Source organism: Canis lupus, chromosome 1, assembly GCF_003254725.2.
Source record: "Canis lupus dingo isolate Sandy chromosome 1, ASM325472v2, whole genome shotgun sequence".
Lineage (NCBI taxonomy): Eukaryota > Metazoa > Chordata > Mammalia > Carnivora > Canidae > Canis > Canis lupus.
The window spans coordinates 29339215-29365300 of NC_064243.1; the positions used below are offsets into that span (position 1 = coordinate 29339215).

The 26086-nt window shown below is 39.0% G+C and overlaps 1 protein-coding gene across 3 annotated transcripts in view; it reads left to right on the forward strand.

Moving 5' to 3' along the window:
- The first annotated feature begins 4939 nt into the window (after window positions 1–4939).
- The window catches only part of PEX7 (peroxisomal biogenesis factor 7), an 86283-nt gene continuing 65136 nt past the window's right edge, over window positions 4940–26086 (forward strand). For 2 of the 3 annotated variants that reach the window (XM_025422380.3, XM_025422379.3), the window contains exons 1-5: window positions 4940–5159; window positions 6561–6618; window positions 7470–7620; window positions 20158–20235; window positions 20616–20724. In XM_025422380.3, the coding sequence (XP_025278165.1) occupies window positions 5030–5159; window positions 6561–6618; window positions 7470–7620; window positions 20158–20235; window positions 20616–20724 (526 nt within the window). In that variant the 5' untranslated portion in view covers window positions 4940–5029. Of the gene's footprint in view, window positions 5160–6064; window positions 6353–6560; window positions 6619–7469; window positions 7621–20157; window positions 20236–20615; window positions 20725–26086 lie in introns of those variants that run through there. The other variant, XM_025422381.3, reaches the window with a different exon arrangement.

Consider the following 26086-nt stretch of genomic DNA (forward strand, 5'->3'; position numbering starts at 1 on the left):
TGCGTCCATATAATTTCAGCATAAAAACAAACCAAAAAAGTTAGTTTTAGGCTGGCCTCTGCTGTGGATTAATAAACGGCTTGGCTTTTGAAATATTTAGCATACTTTTTTTTTTTTAATTTTTTTTTTAATTCATTTATGATAGTCACAGAGAGAGAGAGAGGCAGAGACACAGGCAGAGGGAGAAGCAGGCTCCATGCACCGGGAGCCCGACGTGGGATTCGATCCCGGGTCTCCAGGATCGCGCCCTGGGCCAAAGGCAGGCGCCAAACCGCTGCGCCACCCAGGGATCCCAAATATTTAGCATACTTTATCCCACTCTGTTACAGTCTTCAAGACCTCCTAGCTAGAAATGATTGATGTAGCCAAAACTCTTCTACTGTACAAAACTCTAGAGAAAGTATGAAACTGAGAAGTAAACTGCAAATTAAGATAAAAATCCAGCATTCTCAGTGTTTTGTCGGGTGGCCTACTTGCATTTAAAAGAGGAATCTTCAAATAATCAATTAAAAAACTCACAGGGAATAAATTTCTAGTCCTGGAATTTCAGGCAGTCTTTAACAAGCCAAACATCAGATCAGCGATTGATGGGGGGGCAGGGGTAAGGGGCAAGTTTGATTAGGAAAGAGCTCAAGGGAACTTTTCTGGGATGATACAAATGTTCCATGCCTTGATGGGGTGGGGGGGGGTGTCAGTTCCATGGTCTATGCACTTGTCAAAACTGATTGAACTGTACACTTCAGATCTGCTATAAATAAGCCTTTAGTAATGTGGTGGTAAGGTGTGGGGGCAGGAGAAGCATTCTCTATTCCTATGATTAGGTCTTGGTCTTTTAGTGAACCTTGCTTGTACATCTGGAGTGTGAACTTCCCAAGCGTTCCTTAGTTGTTGTTGTTGTTTTTCCCCATTAAGTTAGGACAGAATGTCTGGAATGGGCTGGAGTTGGCTATTTCCCTTCCTTCAGGTCACTTAGGCTCTGGTTAACTAGTTTTCCCTGAGGACAGGCCTTGTTAAGAACACAGTGATCTGACATATTCCAAAATCCTTTACCACCAGAAACAGGAGCGGATTTTTCTCTGATGTTTACTGTGGGAAACTGGTTGGTCTCATGGAGGTAACTCTAGCAATATTTTGGGTCCCCCCTACCCATGACTGGGTCTCCTTGGATATTTTATTTTATTTATTTTTTTTAAAGATTTTATTTATTTATTCATGATAGTCACACAGAGAGAGACAGAGAGGCAGAGACACAGGCAGAGGGAGAAGCAGGCTCCATGCAGGGAGCACGACGTGGGATTCGATCCCGGGTCTCCAGGATCGCGCCCTGGGCCAAAGGCAGGCGCCAAACCGCTGCACCACCCAGGGATCCCTCCTTGGAGATTTTAATCTCTCAGACCTCTCCACACTGAGCATCCAGTAATTTATGAATTCTAGTTTGTGTTTTCCTACAAAGGAGACTACCATTAGTCTCCAATGCTGAATCTTGGCTCTGGTAAGCTACGACTTGCTGCATTCACCTGTCTCTCCAATCTTTTTTTTTTGTTTTAAATTTTTATTTATTTATGATAGTCACAGAGAGAGAGAGAGAGAGAGAGAGAGAGAGAGAGAGAGAGAGGCAGAGACACAGGCAGAGGGAGAAGCAGGCTCCCTGCGCTGGGAACCCTACGTGGGATTCGATCCCAGGTCTCCAGGATCGTGCCCTGGGCCAAAGGCAGGCGCTAAACCGCTGAGCCACCCAGGGATCCCTGTCTCTCCAATCTGAAAGGCAGAGGTTTGCTATGGGTCTTCCCCTCAGAGATCCAAGAGCAGTTGTTCATGTTCAGCTTTTTACTTGTTGTTAGGACAGAGTAGTGACTTCCAATCTCCTTACATACAAAATCAGAAATCAGAAGTTCAGGCTTCTTTTTTTAAAGAAAAAATTTTAATTTTAAATTTAAAAAAATATTTTATTTATTCATGAGAAATATATAGAGAGAGGCAGAGACATTGGCAGCCTGCAGGGAGCCCGATGTGGATTCCATCCAAGGACCCTGGGATCATGACTTGAGCCAAAGGCAGATGCTCAACCACTGAGCCACCCAGGTGCCCCAAAAGAAAACTTTTTATTTTAAATTATTACAAATTTACAGAAAGGTTGGAAAAATAATTCAAAGTAATCCTGTATAAGCTTCATGCAGATTCCTAAATATGAACATTTTATCATCTTTGCTTTATCTAGCCATTTGCTTAAGTACCCACTCTTCTAATTATTAAGTGCTCAAAATATAGTATATACTTCCTAAAAACAAGAACACAGCCTTACATAAACACAATGCAGTGACTTATCACTAAATCAAGAATTTAGTATCGGTATAAAACTATTAACTAATCCACAACTCTTTACACAATTTCTACCAATTGTCCTCTAATGTTCTTTACAGCAAAAGAGAAACATCTCTCTAGTCCAGGATCTAACTCAGGATCATATATTGCTTTAGTTGCAATATCTCCATAGTGTGCTTTAATGGGAAACGATTCTTCAGTCTTTCTTTGTCTTTCATTACTTCAATATTTTTGAAGAGCACAGGCCAGTTATTTTGTAGGATGTCACTCAGTTTGTTTCCTCATCATCTGCATTCCTCAGGTTATGCAATTCGGGCAGAAACGGCACAGAAGGGACATTGTGTTCTTCCCACTGCATTGTGTCAGGAGGCACAGGCTGTGGATTTGTGTTTTGGATGCTGAACCACTTGGCCAAGGTGGTGTTTGCTAGGTGTCTTCACTGTAAAGTTACCAAATTTCCTTTTTTCACTAATAAGAATCTAATGGGGAGACTTTTTGAGATGTAAATATCCTGTTTCTCTTTATACTTCCTCCTACTAGTCTCAATATCCATTGATGATTCTTGCCTAAAACAATTATTACTCTGGTGATGGCCAAATAATTACTTGTGATTTCATCTACCTTTATTAATGGGAATTCTATTGTAAAGAAACACTGCCTCTTCTCCCATTATTCATATCAGTGTGATTTCTTAGATTCTTATTTTATTCAGTAGGTTATAATATGTAACTAGCAATATATTAACTGCCCCACATATGCCCAGGAAAAGCCCCCTCTGAAAGGTTCCTGTGTTGTGTCCACAGTCTTTCTAACCTTCTCATGTACTTCCTTTCTGGCAGAGAAAGGTATTACAGGCCCCACCATTATGTTAACATGTTAAATTAAAACTTTTCTTAAGCTTATAGGTATTTATTTAATTCCAACTAGTGTTGAAGATTTCATTGTACTTGAAATACTAAATAAGATGGTCATACTTGGTGATTTTTACCCATACCTTTTCATGGCTACCCGTAGAGAGAAAGTTTGGGGACTGGCTTAGTCATTTTCTTTTTGTTTGCAGGTGCAGACACTCAAGGCTTACTAGCTGACTAGCTGTCTGGGTTGTTGGTCTTTCTTTGTTACTGTGAGTTTAAAAGACGTGAGGACTCCCGCTCTGTTTATTTGGTTGGGATGATGTAGTTTAAATCGGAATTTAAATTGTCTGTGTCTGATAAAGCAGCCTCCATGTTGACACTGATTCAGAGCTCACAAGCCACCTCGTGCCACTTCCAAAAACACAGCATATGGGAGATGAGAGTGAAGTGACATCAACCATCTTGGGACCTTAGGTTCACACAGTGCAAAGAACATGAAAACAATGAAACATATGTACTAGAGGATATGTGAGGTGTGCAAACCCTCCCAATTTGAGCTGTATTCTTGAACTGATTAATAGGATCCATCTGTGTCTCCTCTATCCTTCCCTAACTCCTCTTTTTTTTTTTTGCCAAGTCTTACATATGAGTGTTTTTCCCCCAAGGTCTTTGGCCCTTCTCGCTTTTCATAGAACTCTCCTGAGTGAGAACAATGCTTTCTACAACTTACATATTTTCTACCTGCACATAAGCACTCTTGCCTTAGTCTCTGAGGGAATGTCCAATAGCCCATGAGAAATTCACATTCAACATGTTAAAACTGGAGCTCATTTTCTTTCGAAACTGTTACTCCTCCCATGGTCCTAATTTCAGCATAGAGTCCTTGTATCCACCCAGGCACCTAAGTCAGAAATGTGGGAATCATCTTGACTCCTTCCTGTTCCTTACATATCATTTATTACGTTATTGCCTTAAAATCTTATGTATTTTTCACTCCCATTACCATAATCTTTGCTTGAACAAATGCTAGACTGGCTTTTAACTCCCCATTAGCCTCGCATCTGAGCACTAGTGACTATACAATATACTTTGTGGGAATTTTTTTTTTTTAAGATTTATTTATTCATGAGACACATATACACACACACACACACACACACACAGAGGCAGAGACACAGGCAGAGACACAGGCAGAGGGAGAAGCAAGCTCCCCGCATGGAACCCGATGTGAGCCTCGATCCCGGGTCTCCAGGGTCACGTCCTGAGCCGAAGGCAGGCGCCCAACCGCGGAGCCACCCAGGCGTCCCAGTGGGCATTTTTAAAAAAAGCTAATTGCTTATGATATCTTTTTTGCCATGCTTCACTCCCGCCTGATTTAATACTACTTCAGGTTACCCCGGACAACACAGCACTCAATTGCCTTCTGGCTCGCTGCTCAGTGTGAGTTGCTGTAGCTTGCCTTACTATGTAATCATCAGAAACACTTCCTGCTGCCAGCTTCCCAAGATCTCAATGGATTAATATAAAACAAAAAAAATCCCTCCGGGAAGGCTAATACGCAAAGACAGGAGTTGTCTGTAAGCAACATGTAACCGTAGAATCACTGCCGTGCTCAGCCTAATTCAGGATAGGTGGCGCAAACCACTTTGTTTTGCCCCAAACAAAAATGGACTCCTTCGGAGTCAAGGCCCTTTCCTTTGCGAGCCAATCGAAGTCTAGCATTCAGGGCCCGGGTGGCCTCACTTCCGCCTCGTCTTCCTGGGTTTCTAACTTGCCGAGGGGGACGGTCGGCTTCCGACTCGGAAAGGCTTGTGGCGGCGCCTGGGCGGCGAGGCCCGGAGGCAGCGGGCGGGATGAACGGGGCGCGCGGCGGAGCGGTGCGGACGCTGCGGGTCCCGGGCCGCCACGGCTACGCGGCCGAGTTCTCCCCGTACCTGCCGGGCCGGCTGGCGTGCGCCGCAGCCCAGCACTACGGCATCGCGGGTGAGGCCGCGCCGCCGGGGCGGGGGCGGGGGCGGGTTCCGGTCGAGCCCCAGCTTCCCCCCGCGGTCAGAAAGCACTTCCGACAGCAGCCAGTGCCGCGGATGGCCAGCGGGGGCAGCCGAGGCTCGCGCCGGTTCCCGCCGCCTCTCTTGTCCCGCGTGGGGAGCGGGTCTGGAGACCGAGTCCGTGGCTCCTTACCGTGGGAAGCAGCACGTGGGCGGTGCCCGCAGCCTGGCGTCCTGCCTTATTCCTCAGTCGGCCGACTCCACCGCCCCGACCTTTTACCCCTGCCCCCGCCCCGGGCACGCGGGGCGCACCTGTAGGGCGCGGGCTTCGCGGCTGTGCCCGCTGCTGCCAGGACTTGGAAGGCGACGGCCTGCAGGGTCACCCCCAGCACCTGCCAGTGGGTCCCCCGTCTCCACGGTCGCCATCCGGGCCGTGCGTCTCCTGAGCCGACGCTCGGAGCCTCCCCACACTGGCCGTCAAGACACTGATCAAGTTCTGCCCCTACCTTTTGCTGTCTCAGGAAAAAGCAGACAATTGCAAGTAGTTGGACCTTCAAGTTCACGGTCTCTTTTCAAGGGCTAGACTGAAAGGCAGGGTTCCGTTCTTAAATTTTCTGCTTTTAATGTGTATCCCTATATTTTCATGCTGAAGCTATGTGAAGTAAGTCTTTGTAGAATGTCAGCTTTTGATAGTCGTTGTTGTTTGGTCCTACAGATGAAAAAAAAAAGTGATTTCTAAGACTCGGGGCGAGAAATACTTGCATTTTACCGCTTAGCTCTTAGCGCTTGCACTTGCACATTCAGATTTACAATACTTGTCCACTAATGAGGTTGAAACTCATGAATGAGTTTGATATTTTAAATTAAATCCTTTGTAAAAACTTACAAGGAATTGGTATTAAAAAAAAAACAACAACAGTCATCTTTAAATAGACTTTTTCGTACCTCAGTCCACATAACAGAACTTTTAAGATACGCTTGTCCTTTAGTAAAATAATTCATTTTTGGCACTGTAATGTAGTAGGGGGAGTAGTTTCTGGGGTCTGTAGATCAGAGGTTTCTCACTTGTGAATAGGGATGATGACACCTATTTGGGAGGCTTATGTGCCTGGCACCCTACCTGGCCACAGAATATGAATTCAAATATCTCTCTCCTGTCTTGGTGCTGTGTCTGGATCCCAAATATAGGTGAGATAATATTTCATGGTTGAGGCGCAATATAGAAAGACAGAAATGGAGAGCATAATCTGGTCATGTTGTAAACATGGTCTCAAGAACTTTAGGGAGAAATTGGTGGTAGTAAAATTAGGTATTCAGTGTTCCATCCCCTTTGACCTTAGATGCTCCCCTCGCAAGTTCAACAGCATAACCCTGATTTTTTTTTTTTTTTCCTTAGGCTGTGGGACCCTTCTCATATTGGATCAAAATGAATCTGGGCTTAGACTTTTTAGAAGGTAAGGTTGTTCTAATGATTAAACTTACATGTGTATTCTTTGTTGCTATTAAAGCCTTAATACAGATTTTCAATCTTGATGAGTAAAAGATTTTTGAATTTTAAATTTGCAGGAGAAAAGAAACAAGCATTTGCTTGGCATAGAACATACTTTTGCCAATAAGTTGTGATTATGTAACTTCTAATTTTTTTTCTCTCGGTGTCCATTTATAAGATACAAAACTTAAACATAAAAAATATAAACTAGTTAGTATATTATGGGACATTTCTAACTTTGCTGTCTTCTTTACATAGTTTAGTTTTACTCATTCAGGAGCTCATTATCCATTTTGTGAGCTACCTAGCACTTGTCCTTTCTTCTTTCTATGACTCTCTTGACTGTTGGACTTATTAACACCTCTGTCAGGGTTAGTCAATGTCAGAGAAAGGAAGGGAAATCTGTCAGAAGATAATTACCTGCTCACAGCTTAGGTGAAAGTTTTATGTGGAAAGTTGAAACCACTGGCCTAAATTACTATTGTCCTGTGGACCACAGAACCCAGACAGCACCCAGATGTGGCATCATGTCCTCATGGAAATAGTGCCAAATTTCTAGATAGGAGACCTAATTTTAATCTAGGTCTGCAGTTTTCTGGCATATGCATGACCTGGGGTGTTCTTGTCACCTCTCTGAAAGCATTTCTGCATCTGTCAGGTGCTTGCTCTACTTACTTTCATAGTCGTGACGACTGTGTGAGATAATGTGTGTTAAAATATGTGATAAAGTTGAAGAAAAGCTGTAAAATTATGATCGTTATTTTGTCCTCAGCTGCCTGTGTACCTAGATTTTCTGTTTCACTTTTCCTGCTGTAGCTTTGACTGGAACGATGGTTTGTTTGACGTGACCTGGAGTGAGAACAATGAACATATCTTGGTCACTTGTAGTGGCGATGGCTCGCTGCAGCTCTGGGACACTGCCAAAGCCACAGGGCCACTGCAAGTCTACAAGGAACACACTCAGGAGGTAGGAAGGCAGTCTCCCCAGACCGGTTGTTTTTCTTTGGATGAAATCCATTTGGGGCTGGCAACATGGAGACCAGAAGTTTAAGGTTTGGTATTTCCTTACATGTTAGATGTCATTTATTATTTGATTATTCAAACATAAAGTACATCTTGGCCCAAGGAACTAGGAAAGAAGAAAAGGTCAGGCTTCTCATTAGTTAGTAAGAACGCCTCCAGTGGTAAGTATGCTGTGGCACCATTTCCTCCAGAGAAGCCCATCACTTTCTTCTCACTGTAGGCTATGCCTGCCTGCCCTACAGCTGTCGGAAGACATAGGTAGACAGACTTTTCAGAGACATCACAAGATTGCCTTTAGGGCTTCGGTAAGATTCCTAAGGATTTTCAGAATATCTTGGAGCAAGAGCATCAAATACTGATTATGAGACAGAACTTACTGAAGAAATTTGATATCTGAAGCTGGATCATGTGTCTAGGTTCTGTGTGTGTGTGTGTGTGTGTGTGTGTGTGTATGGGTAGCATATAGGTTGAAAATAGGCATAGAAAATAGGTTGGTTTTCGATCTTATAAAAATACATATATATTTTTAATGAACGTGATGGTAAAGAATCCCTCTTGGTGTTTTACCTTAAATGTTTAAAAATTTTCCTCAAGGTAGCAGTAGATGTTTCAAATGAAAACTTGCACATTTACTTTCAAACTAGTGTATACCACAGCATCTGGCCCATAAAGGCCTCCAATGAATGCTGATTAGATGCTAGAATATTAGTCTTTTGTGATAAAAAAAATTAGTTTTGTGAGCATTCCAGAAATCATCTTATAGCTATAGCAATTAAAATTTCTAAGACTGTCATTGAAAATAATGGAAAATTGTAGTTCTTCTATTTAATTGTGAAACCTCTTTGACTAAATGTGTTTATAAATGATCATGTTTTCATAGAATCACTGAAGACAACTTTGGTAAAGGAGAAACTTTAGTTTCCGGATGTTCAATACAAGAGTTCTCACAGAGAACTGAAAATGTCTGAAATTTGGACATTTTTGTGGTACCTTCATGATTTTTGCTTTTTTCTAATACTACTTAATTAACTTAGGGTTGTTTTTTTTTTTTTTGCGCTTTAATATTTTTCTCTCAAGAGTTTTTTTTCCCCTTAAATCTTTAGTGCTTTGGATTGTTTATCTCATAAATTCTAGGACTATAACCAATAGGTTGTAAAATAATATATCTAGTTATGTTAAATGGCATATATTGATTATATTTTTAAAATGACCCTTACATTATTATTTCACTTATCCTAAAACAGTCGTATTTAGGAAGCCGTGGAATTTATGGCTAATTTAGTATGTACGTTTATTAATTTTCAATGTATGTTAAAAGAAATATGCAATGAATGAAATAAAATGTGTGTACAGTTAAAGTCATCTCTTGTACAACTAGTGACGTGTGTACTACTCTCTGGGAAATATTGTTCTAGAATGTTCCTGATGATGGTCACTTGGCCTTTACTTTATCTCAGTGAAAGTGGATTTCACTATCTCACGAGATAACTTACTTGACTTTTAGATTGCTCTAATGGTTAGAAAATTGCTATTTTTTTTAAGATTTTTATTTATTTATTCATGAGAGACACAGAGAGGGAGAGAGGGGCAGAGACACAGGCAGAGGGAGAAGCAGGCTCCATGCAGGGAGCCCAACGTGGGACTCAGTCCCGGGTCTCCAGGATCAGGCCCTGGGCTGAAGGTGGCACTAAACCACTGAGCCACCTGGGCTGCCCAGAAAATTGCTATCTTAAGCCCAAATCTACCTTCTATCAACCAACTGTTGTTTCTATCAACAACTATTGTTTCTTAAATTTTTTTTTTTTTTTTTTTTTTTTATTTACAATAGTCACAGAGAGAGAGAGAGAGAGAGGCAGAGACACAGGCAGAGGGAGAAGCAGGCTCCATGCACCGGGAGCCTGATATGGGATTCGATCCCGGGTCTCCAGGATCGTGCCCTGGGCCAAAGGCAGGCGCCAAACCGCTGCGCCACCCAGGGATCCCAACAACTATTGTTTCTAATGCCTTTCTCTGCAGGGATAAGACTAAGTCCAGTCCCTCTTTCCCAGGAGAACCCTTGAAAATAGTCACCATGCCCCCATTTTGGTCTTCTTCTTCTGGACTATGCATTTGTAATTCCTTTAGGCTGTCTTCAGATTATATGGTCTCTGTATCTTTTACCCTCTTGGTAAATTCCTTCACATACTCCTCTTTTTCATGGTTGCTTTTAACATTGCATACATTATTTATTCTAGAAATATGATGATCAGTGCTGAGCTTTTTAAGATTTTGCCACAGTAAACGAAGCCTCTGGTTCTAATAACGTTACCTAACATGGCTGGCTGTAGATTTTTCCTTAGCCATGTCATAGTATTGGGTTACTTTGAGTCCACTGATAAGGTACTTGATCTCTGTTATTTGAACTGCAGTGAAACCAGATTTATATCATTCTGTAATTATGTAACTGGATTTTTTTGAGCTGAAGACATCTTTGTGGGTTTTTTCCTTTCAGGCTGCTTTTCTAGGTTGTTCTTCCTTTAATTCTTTTCAAATGCAATTTTTGATAAGCACTTGTATCAGGATGACTTGGCTATTAGTGTTAATAGAGAACACAACTAAAAATAGATTCGATAATCGTCTTATTATCTCACACAACAAAGTATTGGAGGTGGAACAGGTGCTGGCTTGGTTATTAAGGGCTTGACAATGCCATCAAAAACCCAATTTCTCTTTGCCTTTCCACTCTGTTATCCTTAGTGGGTGTTCTTCTTCTTCTTAAGCTGCTTATAGTTCCAAGTATCATCTTATCACCTTTGAAGGTCTAAGGGCAAAAAAAGTGAATGTTCCTGTCTTGGGACTTCTTTTGAGGAAAAGCTTCCTCAAAGCTCTACAGCAGACATCTCTTCAAATCTCTGTAACTAGAAGAGTATCATATACCTAGTCTTAACAGTGTCACTTGTGGGAAAACAAGCCACTATTCCTGCCTTCACCTAAACAAAACTCAGCCCTGGGATGAGGAAAGGACAGAGTTTTTCCCTTAAAAATTAGGGACAAAATTAGGGTTCTGTGAGCAAGGAAGAAAGGGGGATTGGCTCTTGGAGCACCAACCATCCCCATCTGCTACAGCATACTTCTTCTCTTTTTCACAGTCCTTAGTAAAAATCAAAGTATGTCAAGCAAGGTGATGAATAGAGAATTGTAGGATATTCATAAAGGCCATCCTTTGAGAGAATGTGAAGAGAAAGAATTTCTGATGATTGACTTAAGGCTCAGTATTATAATACAAAATATTTGGCATTAAAAAAATTATTTATTCATGAGAGACATTGAGAGAGAGAGAGACAGAGATAGACAAACACAGGCAGAGGGAGAAGCAGGCTCCATGCAGGGAGTTGATGTGGGAATCGATCGTGGGTCTCCAGGATCATGCCCTGGGCCGAAGGCAGGCAGTAAACTGCTGAGCCACCCAGGGATCCCTATTTGGCATTTTTTCATTGAAGAAAATACAGCATATATTCAAAGGATGTCTCATACCAAATACTCAGAAACACTTAAAAGGACTTAAGATCAGACAAGAGAGTTTTGAAGAGCTAATAAATATTTGTTAAATAAATTACTAAGTGAACATAGCTGATTTTCCTTTTTTTTTTTTTTTCCTACCAGCATTTTCAAGAATACCAAACAATAGATTATTTTCTCCTGTGGGTAATAGTATAGACTAAGGATGAATAGCCTGGTTTCAATCAACTTTGAGTTGAGTCATGGCTCTGTAACTTACCTGCTGTGGGACCTTGGCTAGTTCCTTGTTTCTCCTAAAACTTAGTTTCTTCATTTGCAAACTGAGGATAATAGTCTGTGTCAGAGGGTTGTTGTAAGTCCTTAAAACAGAGCCGACACTAAGTATAAATATGAGCTATTATTATATCTTATTGTACTAGGGTTAGAAAGACATAGAACAAGTTAGGAATCCTCCACTTAAGCTATTTCACTGCTTGATAACTGAGAAATGTCCTAACAATCAATTTTCAGACAATCAGATGAGTAGGTGCTGAAGTGAAAAGGAGAAATCCAAGACCCAGATATATTTTAGGCCTGAGAATTAAAGGGCTTGGTGAAATGGAAAGAAAGAAAAACATGGACATTATCTGTGTGCATAGCTTCTAAACTTAGCATCAAAGCAAGAATCCGATTTTCCTATCCATTGTTAACCTGGTGTCTGCAGAGGCCATTCTGTCTTTTGAACTCCATTAAATGCCTGTAGTTTAGCCTGCTGCTGAATGTATAATAGGAATGGAAGAATAGGAAAATTTTAAAAAGATCCAGCAAGGAGACTAGAGGGTGAACTGAGAATTTTGTTTCTGTACCTCATGACTTACAACATGGTGTTGTAAGTAGGTGGCTCCTACTTTATTTTTTTTTTTTATTTTTTAAAATAATTTATTTATTCATGAGAGAGAGAGAGACAGACAGACAGACAGACACAGGCAGAGGGAGAAGCAGGCTCCATGCAGGAAGCCTGACATGGGACTCGATCCCAGGTCTCCAGGATCACGCCCTGGGCTGAAGTCGGTGCTAAACCACTGAGCCACCGGGCTGCTCTCCTACTTTAGATCTAGTAGGAAATATATGTAGGAGAATGGTATAATCTTAATTGATAATTTTAAATCATGTGAAACTAGAAATTCTTTTTAGTTTAGCTACAATCTGATATCAAATGAAGTTATCCTATGAGATTATTGGCAGAGCTATTTAAATACATCTAGAATTTACATTTTATGTGGGACAGGGAGGAATAATATATATACGTGTATATATATATATACGTTTATATGTGTGTGTATATATAGTTATTTCTGTGTATATTTCAAGAAGTAACAATGGAAAAATAATACAAAATAATAATAATACAAATAAAATAATAATACAAAAGCTAATAAAAATTGTTACCCTTAAAGGCATCAGGAAGAAATCAGGGGAGAAGGGACAAGATGGACAATTTCTCCAATATAATTTGTATTACAATTACTTTTGACCTTGGAACAGTTGAAATATTTTATAAAATTAAAAATTACCATTTGATTAAAAAAGAAAAAAATTGCCAAAATTGAAAACAAATAGAAACAAATTAATCTAGTGGTGTATCAAATTGTATCAAATCCACATAATCAGGGATTGAAAATAATGATTTCTAGTGACTTTAAAATGCAGTATTGTGATTGTCCATGCCTAATCAGATATGTCAACAAAAGGAATTGCAAAAAGTTTTAAATTGCATTCAGAAAAATCAGTATTATTATTTTGAAACTCTCATATTATTTTGTAGGTTGAAGCATACCAGTAATTATGTTATCAGAAACCAAAAATTTTTACATAAGAAAAAGTGATAAGAATAAAGAAATTAAAAAGAGACATTTAATCTTAAAATTGAATGAGAAATATCTGTACAGACTCATCATTTCTTTTTCTCTGTGTAAAAAAATATATATATCCTGGTTCTTTGGACTGTAAAGACCGAAAAGCAATGACAACTGAGTCACAGTGAATATCCCTAGTGCCCAGATTACTGCTTCTAAATATCATTTCCCATTAGAAAGAACTGGGATTTTTGGAGAGATAGTTGATTCCAGGACTGAGTAGGAAATATACAAGATAAATCTAAGATGCCTTGTGTCAGAAAACTATGAAAGACCACTGGGATCACATCGAAAGTTTAGAAGAGACACTGTGAAAGAGGCTCTCATTGGCCAATGTTGGACAATTTCAACATCAAAAAGAATGACAACAATATGTTAGAACACTATACACCCACACAGAAACCATACACGTATGTGTACTTCCACCCATTACATGGAGTTGTAATCATTAAAAAATAACAGCTGGACACCACTGGTGATTACAAGGACAGGGGACTCATTCTGAAAATTGCTAAGATAAGGAATCGAGGCACTTATTCTGCCTTTCCCGTACGAATTTTATTGTGGGGTAATTGGACCCTTGATGTGGAAAATTCTCATAACAGAATTCTGGCTAATAAATGTAGAAGGAATTGCATAATTAGAAAGTCACCATTTAGTAACCCCGAATGAAATAATGACTGTAGGCAAAGGTTATCCATGGATGCTAAAACATTAATTTAATATTGATACGTCTTGTGAACAGTTTTTAGGGTTACTAAAAGAGGATCAACTAGTGATTATACACCTAATACAATAGGCAGCTAAAACAAGATTGAACTGAATGTAATCAAGCCTCTAGACCTAAAGTCCATCTTAAAGGAATGGGAAGGGCAGAGGGAAATGGTGGCACTATGAGGAAACAGCCAAATTCAGAGTGTAGAAGAGCCTATGGGACCATGAACTTGGTGTCTTCAACAATTGTAAATGTCATGGGAAGGGTGGGTGGGTAAAGCAAGGTGGGAGAGGAGGATCTTCCTAGATTAGACCTAAGAGACATAACAACTAAGTGTAAAATGTGGATTTTTTTTGGTTTCTGGTTCACATAAACCAACTGTAAAGAGACATTTTGTAGACAACCAGGAAAGTAAAATGTAGACTGAGTTTTAGATGATATTAAGGAACTGTTTGTTCATCTTTTTAGGTATAAAAATAGCCTCATGCTTCTATAAGAAAGAAAAACATCCTTATCTGCTTACTTATTTATGAGTGAAGTAAGTCCAACAGTCATTCAATCGGTCCAGGACATATGAAACAAGTGGTAGAATGTTGATAATTATGGAAAGCATGTGATGGATACCTAGGAATTTATTATGATATTTTTTCTTTTATGTGCATTTTAAAATTTCTATAGTGATAAATTAAAAAATTGTTTCACATTAAAAGAAGTATGTAGCCTTTTCTAAATCACTCAGTAATTAAAAGTCAGTGTCCCTTTCCTTTGTATTGATACAGGTAAGTATGAACATTCTGGACATAGTTTTTATTTGATGATTTTTAATTAAATAGACCAACTTAAAAAGGGCAACACTAGACAGCAGATTAAAAACGAGCTCTTTGGGAATTGGTTTCAGTAATAAAATTTGTCCTCTCACGCTGTGGTTTTGATGAGGTTCAGATTTCATAAAGCAGCACAAAATATTGTTCAGTGGTTGTTTTTTTTTTCCCTTTTTGCAGTTTCTCAGTTAATTTTTTTCCTGCCAAGAGTAACTATATCAGATAGGCCTTTAGAGGACCCTGCTTTTAAAAGCATAACTGCATACCCCTCCTCTTTTTTATCCTTAATCTGACCATTAAGCCATGTCTACTCTTTGAGCAGGAGTACAGGGGGAATTGGGAATAGGGAAAGGATGGAAGACTAGACTTATTGTGAGAGGTGCTCTTCATTCAGATTTGTTTCTTTGTCCCTTCATCCATTCTAGAAACTTTGCTTAATCCTACTGTGTGCAAGGGACTGCATAAGGCCTAGCGGGGACGATGAACAAGTCAGACATGAGTCCTCCCCGTCTCTAGGGATGGAGACTTGAGCTGCTGGTGACCTCATGGATAATGTAATAAGTGTTGGAATGCATGGAGTGCTATAAGAGGAAAGGATCTTGGGGGAGGGTCAAGGAGGGCATCCTTATGTCTGCAGGGAGAGTAGGAATTAATTGTTCAAATGGAGAGGCCAGAGGAATAGGGTTAGAGGTAAAGGCAAGTGCACACTTGAAGGGGAGGGATTGAGCCTCTGTGCCTGGAACAGTTAGCATCTTGGCGGTTAAGCTAAAATTGGTGGCAAGACACTGAAGATGTTTAAAAATTTGCTAAGAAATATTTATGCTCATGAAATATATGTAAGCTGTAAAAATATATAATGAATGCTTGCATATTCACCATCTCACTTAATAAATAAAGTATTTCCTATGCTGTTGGAGCCCCAGCTTGCAGATGCTATCTTTCTTGTATCTACTTTTTCCCCTAATTCTGTCATTCTCCCTCCTTTGGCCTTTACTATCTTCTTCCCAGGAGTAACCACTAATTCTGAATGTCTTCTTCTGTTTTCTTTGCTTTTCCTTTTAGTCTTACTGCATATGTGTGCATCCCTAAACCATTTGTAGTTTTGCAGGATTTTGACCTTTCGGTAATAAGCAGCAGCATGGATAAATCTCAATGTTGAGTGAAGATGGTAGGTTACAGGAGACTCATAGTATGAAACCATCGAAGGGCTTTCTACAGGAGAATGACATTTGTGTTTCTATGCAGCATAGATCATGGAGGTGAGCACGGATGGATGGGGAGAGCAGTTAAAGGATGCTACACACGGTCTAGGTAGTAGCTAGTGTGGGGTTGATGACTATAGCCTCTTAAGAAAAATTATATGCAAACTTGTAACCATGGTCCTTTGGGATCTTGTCCCTTCTATTTAACCTTTCTGTTCTTCAGACATGACAAGCTTGGTTCCTGCTTCAGGGTCTTTCCCTTTTCTTCTGTCAAAGCCTTTCCTCTCAAACCTGCAGTTTTGTCTTCACTACACTCAGGTCTCTGCTCAGAGAGGTCTTCCCTGACCACTCTATCAATAAGTGACTCCTTCCTTCTATCATTGTTTGCCAGTCTCTTTCCTTGGTTTTGTTGTGCTCTGTAGCTTTATTTTATTTTATTTTATTTTATTTTATTTATTTTATTTATTTATTTATTTATTTATTTATTTATTTATTTATTTATTTTTTATTTATGATAGTCACACAGAGAGAGAGAGAGGCAGAGAGAGAAGCAGGCTCCATGCACCAGGAGCCCGACGTGGGATTCGATCCCGGGTCTCCAGGATCGCGCTCTGGGCCAAAGGCAGGTGCCAAACCACTGCACCACCCAGGGATCCCTGTAGCTTTTCTTTAAATTCACAATCTGAAATTATTTATTTATAGCTTGTCTATGATCCATGAGGGCTGGGACTTGATCTGTCTTGTCTAACATTGTACCCCACTTTCCCTTGTGCTTCATACATAAGTAGGTGCTTGATAAATATTTGTTGAATAACTCAGTAAGGTAACTTGAAGTTGGGATAATGGAATCTACTATTCTTTTTCAACTGTCTCCCCAACATGCCTCTGGCTGTAAACTTTTTTCAGAGCCTGAGGTTAATGCCCAAACCCTGTTCCCACTAGACATTTATTTCCATTTAACTATCTTGCTGTCCCTTCAAAGTCAGTATGTCTAAAATTACACATTATCTTCTTTCCTCCAGTCTTCCCATTTTGTTAATGCCACCACCACCGACAGTCCCCAGGCACAAAACCTTGGTGTTATCCTGCAGTGTTCTCAGTCCTAATCCCTTGAGTGCTATCTATGCCTGTGTATGTCTTTGGGGGAGTTTCTGATCACTATTTTCACTTCTGCTTTTTGCTGTTGATATTTTAGCCAGGCCTTACGGCCCTGCTTGGATCCTGTCTTCTGGCCATCAAGCTGAATTTTGTATCCCAGCACCCATTTTGTACTTATGTTTATAGTTGGTTTTTTTTTTTTTTTTTTTTTTAACAATATCTATCCTGGCTTGGACTGTTACATTCCCATATCCTAAATTGTAGACACAAACACATAAAATATTTATTGAGTTGCCTTTATTTCCTTCCATGTTATCCCATTTAACCTCACCATGTGTGTCTTGTCCTTAGTTTTGTCCTAGAGTCCTACTGCTTATACTTTGTTGTATGACTGATGATATAGCTGGCAGCAACACCACCATTAACGTAGTTATCTTACCTCCTATCTTTTGTTCTCACTAGGCCTGCATTCTCTCTGAGCCTGTGGGAGCTCTTGCACTTTCAAAAGATGAGAAGTCATAAGCTTTCAAATCCTATGTCATGCTGTAGAGGCAGTAAAATCTGACATGTTGGTCTTAGTTTTTAGTTATATTTGTTCAGTTGTCCTCTGAAATGAAAACCGTAGCTCTTTATAATACCTTAGTGATGCAGATTGTAAAGATAAATTTAATTGGGTACATTATTTTAACTCCCGTTTATTGAGTATTTATTATATTGCAATGAGCATAGACATACAAGCTGGTTTTGTTCTCATGGTGGATTTTCTAGACTTTAGCAGGTATTTAACACAAGTTGTTGTAAAATATGGTGAATGTTAAATTGTAATTAGGTACAAAATGCTGTTGGAATGCACAAAAGGAAGCATTTCAGTCATCAAAGGCTTTGTTGAGGGGAGGCCTGTTTCATAAAAGACAGGTGAACAGGAGTTCACTAAGTTGACAGAGGCTTTAAGTTCTTGAATATGGATCATTCATGAAAACAAAATGGAACCAATCTGGGCTCTGATGAAGGGCAATACCAGTGAAGGGCAGGCTTTTATTTCCTTAATATTGTAGCCCAAGGTCATCCCAATTCAACAGTGCCCTCAAGTAGTGAAGTAGTGTGGTATAGAGACAGCCTAGTGTAATGATTAAGGGTAGACTCAGCAGGTAGGCTGCTGAGGTACAGAGTTCAGCTGTGCAACTTACTAGCTGTAGGAATTTGGACAATTTATTTAAACTTTTTGGGTCTTAGCACAATATTTCAGAGGAGTTAAGATTAATGAGATAAAATATGTAAAATGCTTGTAACAGTATCTGGCACACAGTAGATGCTCAATAAAGGTTTGCTATTATGGTTATTTTTGACTGTTCACATCAAACTAGAGCAGGAGTTGGCAAACTACTACTCATGGGACAGCGCCCAACCTAGGCTACTCTCTGATTTGTAAATTACGTTTTATTGGAACACAGCTTTGTCTACTCATCAGGCGTCATCTATGGCTACTTTTTTGCTCTAGCAGGCTGACATACAGAAACCAAATGTTCTATAAAGCCCTGAATTATTGCTCTTTACAGAAGAAATTTGCCTTGTCCTGGCCTACAGGACAAAATCAAACTCTTGAGCTCTCAAGATCTTCTGTGACTACTTCCAAGTCTGTCTTTTTCCACCCATAACCAATAGATGGCCACAGCAGCTCTTTGGTTTTTGCTGCCCCGTCTATATGAGCTGTTCTCTGTTGCTGGCTTGTGGTTTCTTCAGTGTTCCAGCTGATCTCTCTCTCTCTTTTTTTAATATTTTATTCATTTATTCATGAGAGACAGAGAGAGAAAGAGGCAGAGACACAGGCAGAGGGAGAAGCAGGCTCCATGCAGGGAGCCTGACGTGGGACTTGATCCCGGGTCTCCTGGATCACACCCTGGGCTGAAGGCGGTGCTAAACCGCTGAGCCACCCGGGCTGCCCACTTTTTTTTTTTTTTTTTTTTTTAAGATTTCATTTATTTTTTCATGAGAGACACAGAAAGAGAGGCAGAGACATAGGCAGAGGGAGAAGCAGGCTCCATGCAGGAAGCCCGATGCGGGACCTCGATCCCAGAACTCCAGAATCATGCCCTGAGCCGGAGGCAGATGCTCAACCACTGAGCCACCCAGGCGTCCCTGATCTTCTCTCTTTTGCGTGAATATGGACAGCAGCAGAGCCAGGACTAGGATAGGGTGGGTGAGGGTCTCATCTTAGGTACATGATTCAGGAGGACCCCCAAAATTCAGTAGTCAAATAATGTCAATGCAATATTTTTAAAAATCATGATTCAAAAAATCTGTGAAAGTTTTAGAAAACTTTGTAAAGTTTTAGACAGAAACAGGATCAGTATTACTTTTTTTTTTTAAACTGAGACTCCAATATGGCTAGGCATGGTACATAGTACATTGTACATAGTGCAAGACAGCAGAGAGCAGGGAACCCATGCTTAAGGTACAGCAAACTGCAGACACTCCTGCCTCCTACATAAATAATATGGTAGCAAGAATTTTTAAGATTCAGAAAAATCTGATGGCTGGTCATATTTAGTGATGTATACTCAGGACTACTTTAATTTAATAAAGAATAATTATGCACATGTTTTGTAGAACTTAGCTTACAATAGTGATCTATATATAATCTATTATATAAAATGACAATAAAAATATTTCCATAAGATTTTTATTTTTTTATTTTTATTTTTTTCCATAAGTTTTTAAATGGTTCATTTGAAATCATTCACTAAAAGCAGTAAAGCATAGATTAGAATAGCAGCATTGGATAACTAAAGCTGTTTACCAAGAGATCTGAAAGGATTACCTGGTTCCTATAAGCTTTTTCTAAGAAAGGCCAGATAGCAATATTAATTGAATTTTAATGCTTTCTGATAAACACTGACCTGGCAAGCTTTTTTAGATGACTAACTTTCTAATCTGCTTTGACATTTCTACAGGGTGCTGCAAACAGTGATTTGTTGGTAGGTTAAAAATATATATGATTTGTTTTAGTGAAGGAGGTTTGGAAATAATCTGTAGAATTCTATTAAAACCAAATGGAATCTTATCTGTAAGGAGTATGTCTGGAGGAATAGACAAAATGGACTTTCCATTTCTCAGGCACCATGTTGAGATTTGTAGGACTTTCAATGAGGTGAATTAGTTGTTCTACTGGCTATCACTGTTATGAAGAGACAAAATGTAATATTGAACTTAATGCTCCTTTGCCTTCTAAATGACACATTAAAATATTTTTAGGTCTATAGTGTTGATTGGAGCCAAACCAGAGGTGAACAGCTTGTAGTGTCTGGCTCATGGGATCAAACTGTCAAATTGGTATGTCATCATTACTGTATTTAAAACCAAATATTCTCTTCCCCAAAGCTTCCCTTGAATTTTTTTCTTTTCTAGAACATACTTTTATATCTTTCAATTACACAACTAATTTTCTTTTCAAAAAACTATGTTAAAGCATTTATTAGAATTTAAGCATTTTTAACCTTTTGGCTATAAACTAACCACTAGCTCAGGATTGATTATTTTGGCCCTTTAAATACCATTTTGCTTTATGTGAAAATAGACTTTAAAAAATCCTTGAGATATGTATGTCTATTATATGTGTATATATACATATATATGTAGTGTTTTGTATGTATTATATATAAACATAAATTTGAATTTGCCTCCAAGTAATTGATCTATTCATTTATTTGTAGTGGGATCCAACTGTTGGAAAGTCTTTGTGCACCTTTAGAGGCCATGAAAGTGTCATTTATAGCACAATCTGGTCTCCTCACATCCCAGGTTGCTTTGCTTCAGCCTCAGGTAAATAATTTGGTATTTACCAAAAAAGCCTTACTTGTGGTGAATGGTGGCTCTGCTTTTCCCAGTAGGTGGCGCTGTGGACTTGAGATTTGGAAGGAAAAGGGATCACAGTAGTATTCTTTGTGCTGTTTAGCCACTGAATTGCTTTGCTTAGATGGCATTATCCTTGGTTTATCAGAATGAAGGTTGCTAAGTCTGAGTAAGAGTTACAAGAATGTTAATATGTGCTAATTAATGATAAATATTTGTGATGATTGACAAAGTCAAATCATCACTATTATTTTGCTTCTTTTGTAACTTTCAAAAAAATTTATAAAGAAAAAACAAAAATGATATCCCAGATAAGCCTTATTCTAGACTTACCGTATGCATAGTGATTAAATTCAAACAGTACAGAAACATGCCAAATGCAAAGTAAGTCTTCACCCCTCTGCCTCCATAGAACCATGGTTAACTTTTTCTTGTATTCTTCCATAAAGATTTTTATTCTCATTCCAGAATGTATGGTACAAAAACAAAAAATGTTTATGGGGGAATATTCTTGAGGAAGAGTCAGATGTCTTTAAAGACTGAATTTGATTAGTGATGTTAGGTTTTATTTTTATTTATTTATTTTTTAAAGATTTTATTTATTTATTCATGAGAGACACAGAGAGACAGAGGTAGAGATATACGCAGAGGGAGAAGCAGGCTCCATGCGGGGAGCCCAATGTGGGACTGGATTCTGTGGCTCCGGGATCATGCCCTGAGCCAAAGGCAGGAGCTCAACCACTGAGCAACATGCACCCTACCCCACCCCCGTCCCTGATGTTAGAGTTTATATGATTATAGCTATAAAATTTTTGTTGTTGAAATTGTACAGGAAAATAATTTTATGAGTTTTCTCATAAAATTTGCCCCATCCCAAATTCATTTCCCCATTGAAAATATTATTATAAAACAGCTTTTTATTATGGAAATTTCTTAGTAGCCTTCATCTAGTATTATAGTTGAATTGAGTGAATCATGGTGCCATTCAGAGGGAGTTCTTAGACTCTAGTTTTAAATAGACTTGATGGAAAAGAACATTCACCAATTATATTTTATGAATTATACATATAAATTTATATACTTAAACTTAGGGAATTGAAACTAATTTAAGATAGAAAAAGAGGTACACCATGTTTCTTTTATTTGATCCATCATCAGTAAACATTTGGCTAAAGAATTTTCTGAGTACTATTTCTTTCCGAAAGTTGCTGACACTTTAACATACGTTGCGTCATTTTTCTTCTGGATAATTTGTGTAATGTACTGCATGCCATTAAAGCTGTGAAAAATGTAGAAATGAAACAAAGGTGAACAATGTCAATTGGCATAGACAAGGCAGGGTTGCTCTGGTAGGCTGCCTCCTCGAGTCACTTTGACCCCACCTTGGTGAACAAGTAGTAGGAATGATAAACCAATGTCTCAGGGTATTCCAATGTGAGGGTTTATTAAATGAGATCATTTGGGGAGTATATACATAAAATATCCTATATGACACTAATGACTTTCAAAAGTGTTGATTATAGAGCAGCAACACCTTATAGATTAATCAAATGATAACAACAACCTTCTTCGTCCTGATGATACCAGTTAATTCTGATAGTGAGAATCTGATAATGTTAATAGTTATTTTAAGATTTATTTTTTTTAAGATTTTACTTATTTATTCATGAGAGACACACACAGAGAGAGAGAGGCAGAGGAAGCAGGCTCCATGTAGGGAGCCTGATGTGGGACTCGATCCTGGGACTCCAGGATCACGCCCTGGGCTGAAGGCAGGCGCTAAACCACTGAGCCACCCAGAGATCTCCTATTTTAAGATTTAGACCTTGAAATGATAAATAAATGCACTTCCTTGATCTTTTAAATGTTTTCCAATTTGATGAATGAAAAATGATACCTAATTTTTGTTTTGATTTGCATACTTGATTACTAGGGATAGTGAGTATTTTTTATGTCTGTTGACCATTACTGTTTTTCCCTTGTGAGTCTCATGTTCATGTTTTTGGCCCATTTTTCTACTGAAAGATGTTTGTTGTTTTTCTGTATTGATGCATGAGCTCGTCTTTAGTTTTGGGGATCAGTCTTCTGAAAATACACATATTTTCCCAACTTTTTGTTTGTCTTTTATTTTATTTTATTTTTTTTAATTTTTTTTAAAATTTTTATTTATTTATGATAGTCACAGAGAGAGAGAGAGAGAGAGAGAGGCAGAGACACAGGCAGAGGGAGAAGCAGGCTCCATGCACCGGGAGCCCGACGTGGGATTCGATCCCGGGTCTCCAGGATCGCGCCCTGGGCCAAAGGCAGGCGCCAAACCGCTGCGCCACCCAGGGATCCCTTTGTTTGTCTTTTAACTATTTTATTTTATGTTGTTTATTTATTTACTTTTAGTATATGCATTTAAGTTTTTTGGTAGTCAAAACAATCCATGCTTGTTAAGTTTCTGGCTTTCATTTAGGATGAATATGGAGTTGGCTCAGTGAAAAATAGGAGGCATTGCATGGCACAGAAGGAGAGACCATTCCAGGCAGAGAATAGGCTGTCCAAAAGTTAAGAACTTGGTGCATATTTGAGATACTGAAAGAAGGTCAGGGAGACCATGCATAAGAGGAAAAGGTGGTAAAAATGAGGTTGGGCAGTAGAGAAGGGCCCAGATCACATGTCATGGACTGGATTCACAAGTTTGGATTTTATCCTATGGACATGGGCATGGCACTGAATAGGTTTAAAAAACTAATTCTGGGGATCCCTGGGTGGCGCAGTGGTTTAGCGTCTGCCTTTGGCCCAGGGCGCGATCCTGGAGACCCGGGATCGAATCCCACATCGGGCTCCCGGTGCATGGAGCCTGCTTCTCCCTCTGCCTATGTCTCTGCCTCTCTCTCTCTCTCTCTCTCTCTGTGTGACTATCATAAATTAATTAATTAATTAATTAATTAAAAAATTTAAAAAACTAATTCTGGCAGTGTGTAGAGAATAGTTGGGAGGTGAGCAGGAAGGAGTGCAAGATTTAACTAACAGAGATGAGGGCATGGGCAAGCATGGTGGCAGAAGGGGTGACAGAAATTGGGCCGACTCAAGTAGTATTTAAAAATGATTCTATAAGATGTCCAAGAGGTGAAGAGAGAAGGATGAGTAACTCCCAGATTCCTGCCAAGGATAAATCAGTGGGTGGTTAATGTCATAACTGAGGTAAGAAATATGTTTGAAAGTTTTGTTTTAGAACACACTCAGCTAGTGGCACACACGGGATTGTCAAGGAATTGGTTGAGTTTAGAGCTGAGAAATCTAGCCTCATAACTAAATCGTGTCATTGGCTCATACATGGTAACTAAAGCCTTTCCAGTCAATTGGAGCCCCTGGGAAAGAAACCTTAGATAAATAGAAGAAACCTTAGACTAGAGTATGGGTTGACAAATGACTGCCTTCAAATCAAAATGACCCACTGACAAGTTTTGTAAACAAAGTCGTAGTGGAACACAGCCATGCACACCCTTTTACAGGTTGTCTGTCTGTAGCTGCTTTTGTGCCATAGTGGCAGAGGTGAAGAGCTGTGGCAGAGGTGGAATGGCCCTTGAACCCCAGAATACTTACTGTGGGGCCCTTCACAGAAAATGTTTGCTGACGCTTTGTATAAAGAGTCCTGAGGGGAGATCAAGAAGTGGAAGCTTTTTTGTGGAGTTTGGTCATTTTGGGGCAGGAGAGAAGAAAATAGCTAGAGGAGCAGGTAGAGTGTGTCTAACATTGTCTCCTCATTTAATTATCCAGCATCTCCAAAGAGGCAATCAGTAGGATAATTGTTCCTTACTTGCTAATAAACTATATCAATGCCCTCAGTTGTTGAACTATGTTGAATGTGATGTAATGTCACAGAAATCCTTTCCTTTTGGGATCCCTGGGTGGCGAGGCGGTTTAGCGGTTTAGCGCCAGCCTTTGGCCCAGGGCGCGATCCTGGAGACCCGGGATCGAATCCCACATTGGGCTCCTGGTGCATGGAGCCTGCTTCTCCCTCTGCCTATGTCTCTGCATCTCTCTCTCTCTCTCTGTGACTATCATAAATAAATAAAAATTAAAAAAAAAAAGAAATCCTTTCCTTTTATGTAATTATTTTTTTATTCTAAGAATTGAAAATGACCAAATATCCCTGAATTTTAAAGTATTATTAGGTTGAAAATGCTCAGAACTGGAAATCTTCAGGTAAATTGTATATAAATATGTCCATTATATTAAGCAATTTCTTAGATTCCAAGATAATAGTAAATTCTGTGTATAGAAGTTCAGTTAAGCCAAAAGATGTTTAATGATTAAAATTAACAACATGGTTTTCTAGAGTGAAAAACAGTATGCATATAAGATTATTACTATTATTTTAAAAATTTCTAAGTTATCTGAGTCACAGTGTTTTATCCATGACCTGAGTTAAATCTTTCCTGAGATCCCAAATCTTTTGGGATGAGACCAGTAATATATTTTTCCTTGGCACATTTCCTTCTCAAAGCCTAAATTTCTTGTTTGATTTCTTAAAATTTTTCTGTGGCACACCTAATTGTAAGGCTGGGTGTGTAATAAGTAAGTGATAGCAATATTGATATGCTTATTTGAATTAACTAATCCTTTAGCTTACCTATATAACTTGAGTTATCTTTATGCTTATAATTTAGTGTAAATGTTAATGAGTTTCATGCTAATAGTGAATCAAATCTGTATGATGACAACAGTTCATCATAATGTTTATAATTTTACTATAGGTGAAAAGCCCTAATTCAGAGAGTATTAGTGCAAGTTCAAATAAAATTCTTTTAAGGATGTGAATTAGATTGACATTAGCATCATTTTCTTTGAGTGGGGAGGCTCTTTGGTCTAATATCCTACAGATTCAAAGGAGTCATTTCAAACCCTGGATGGAATTAGTGGTATAAAATAGATCCATCTTCAAAATGAGACATACTTCCCTTCTAGTGAAGCAGTGAAGACCTGTCTGCTGGGAGCTCTAATTGGCAGCATTCATAATAAACTGGAATTAATAATGAGTATAATTTACACATTTAGAAAAGTATTAAGTAAAACTCCTTAAACTACTGATAGGCTTTTAAAAAAATTCTTTTACCTTACTATTGTATGTAATTTTGGTAATGTATATTATTATATAAGGCTCTAAAATTATCTTCCTTGTTTTTAATCATTGCTCTTTTTATGACCTTGACCAAATATAAAATCTGATGGTGACAAAATCTTGAACTAATACATCTGCTTTTAACTGTCAGGCAAAATTGTGTTTATTAGCCTTCATTTGGACTGAATCACACACATATAAGGCCTTTTAGATTGGCCTTTT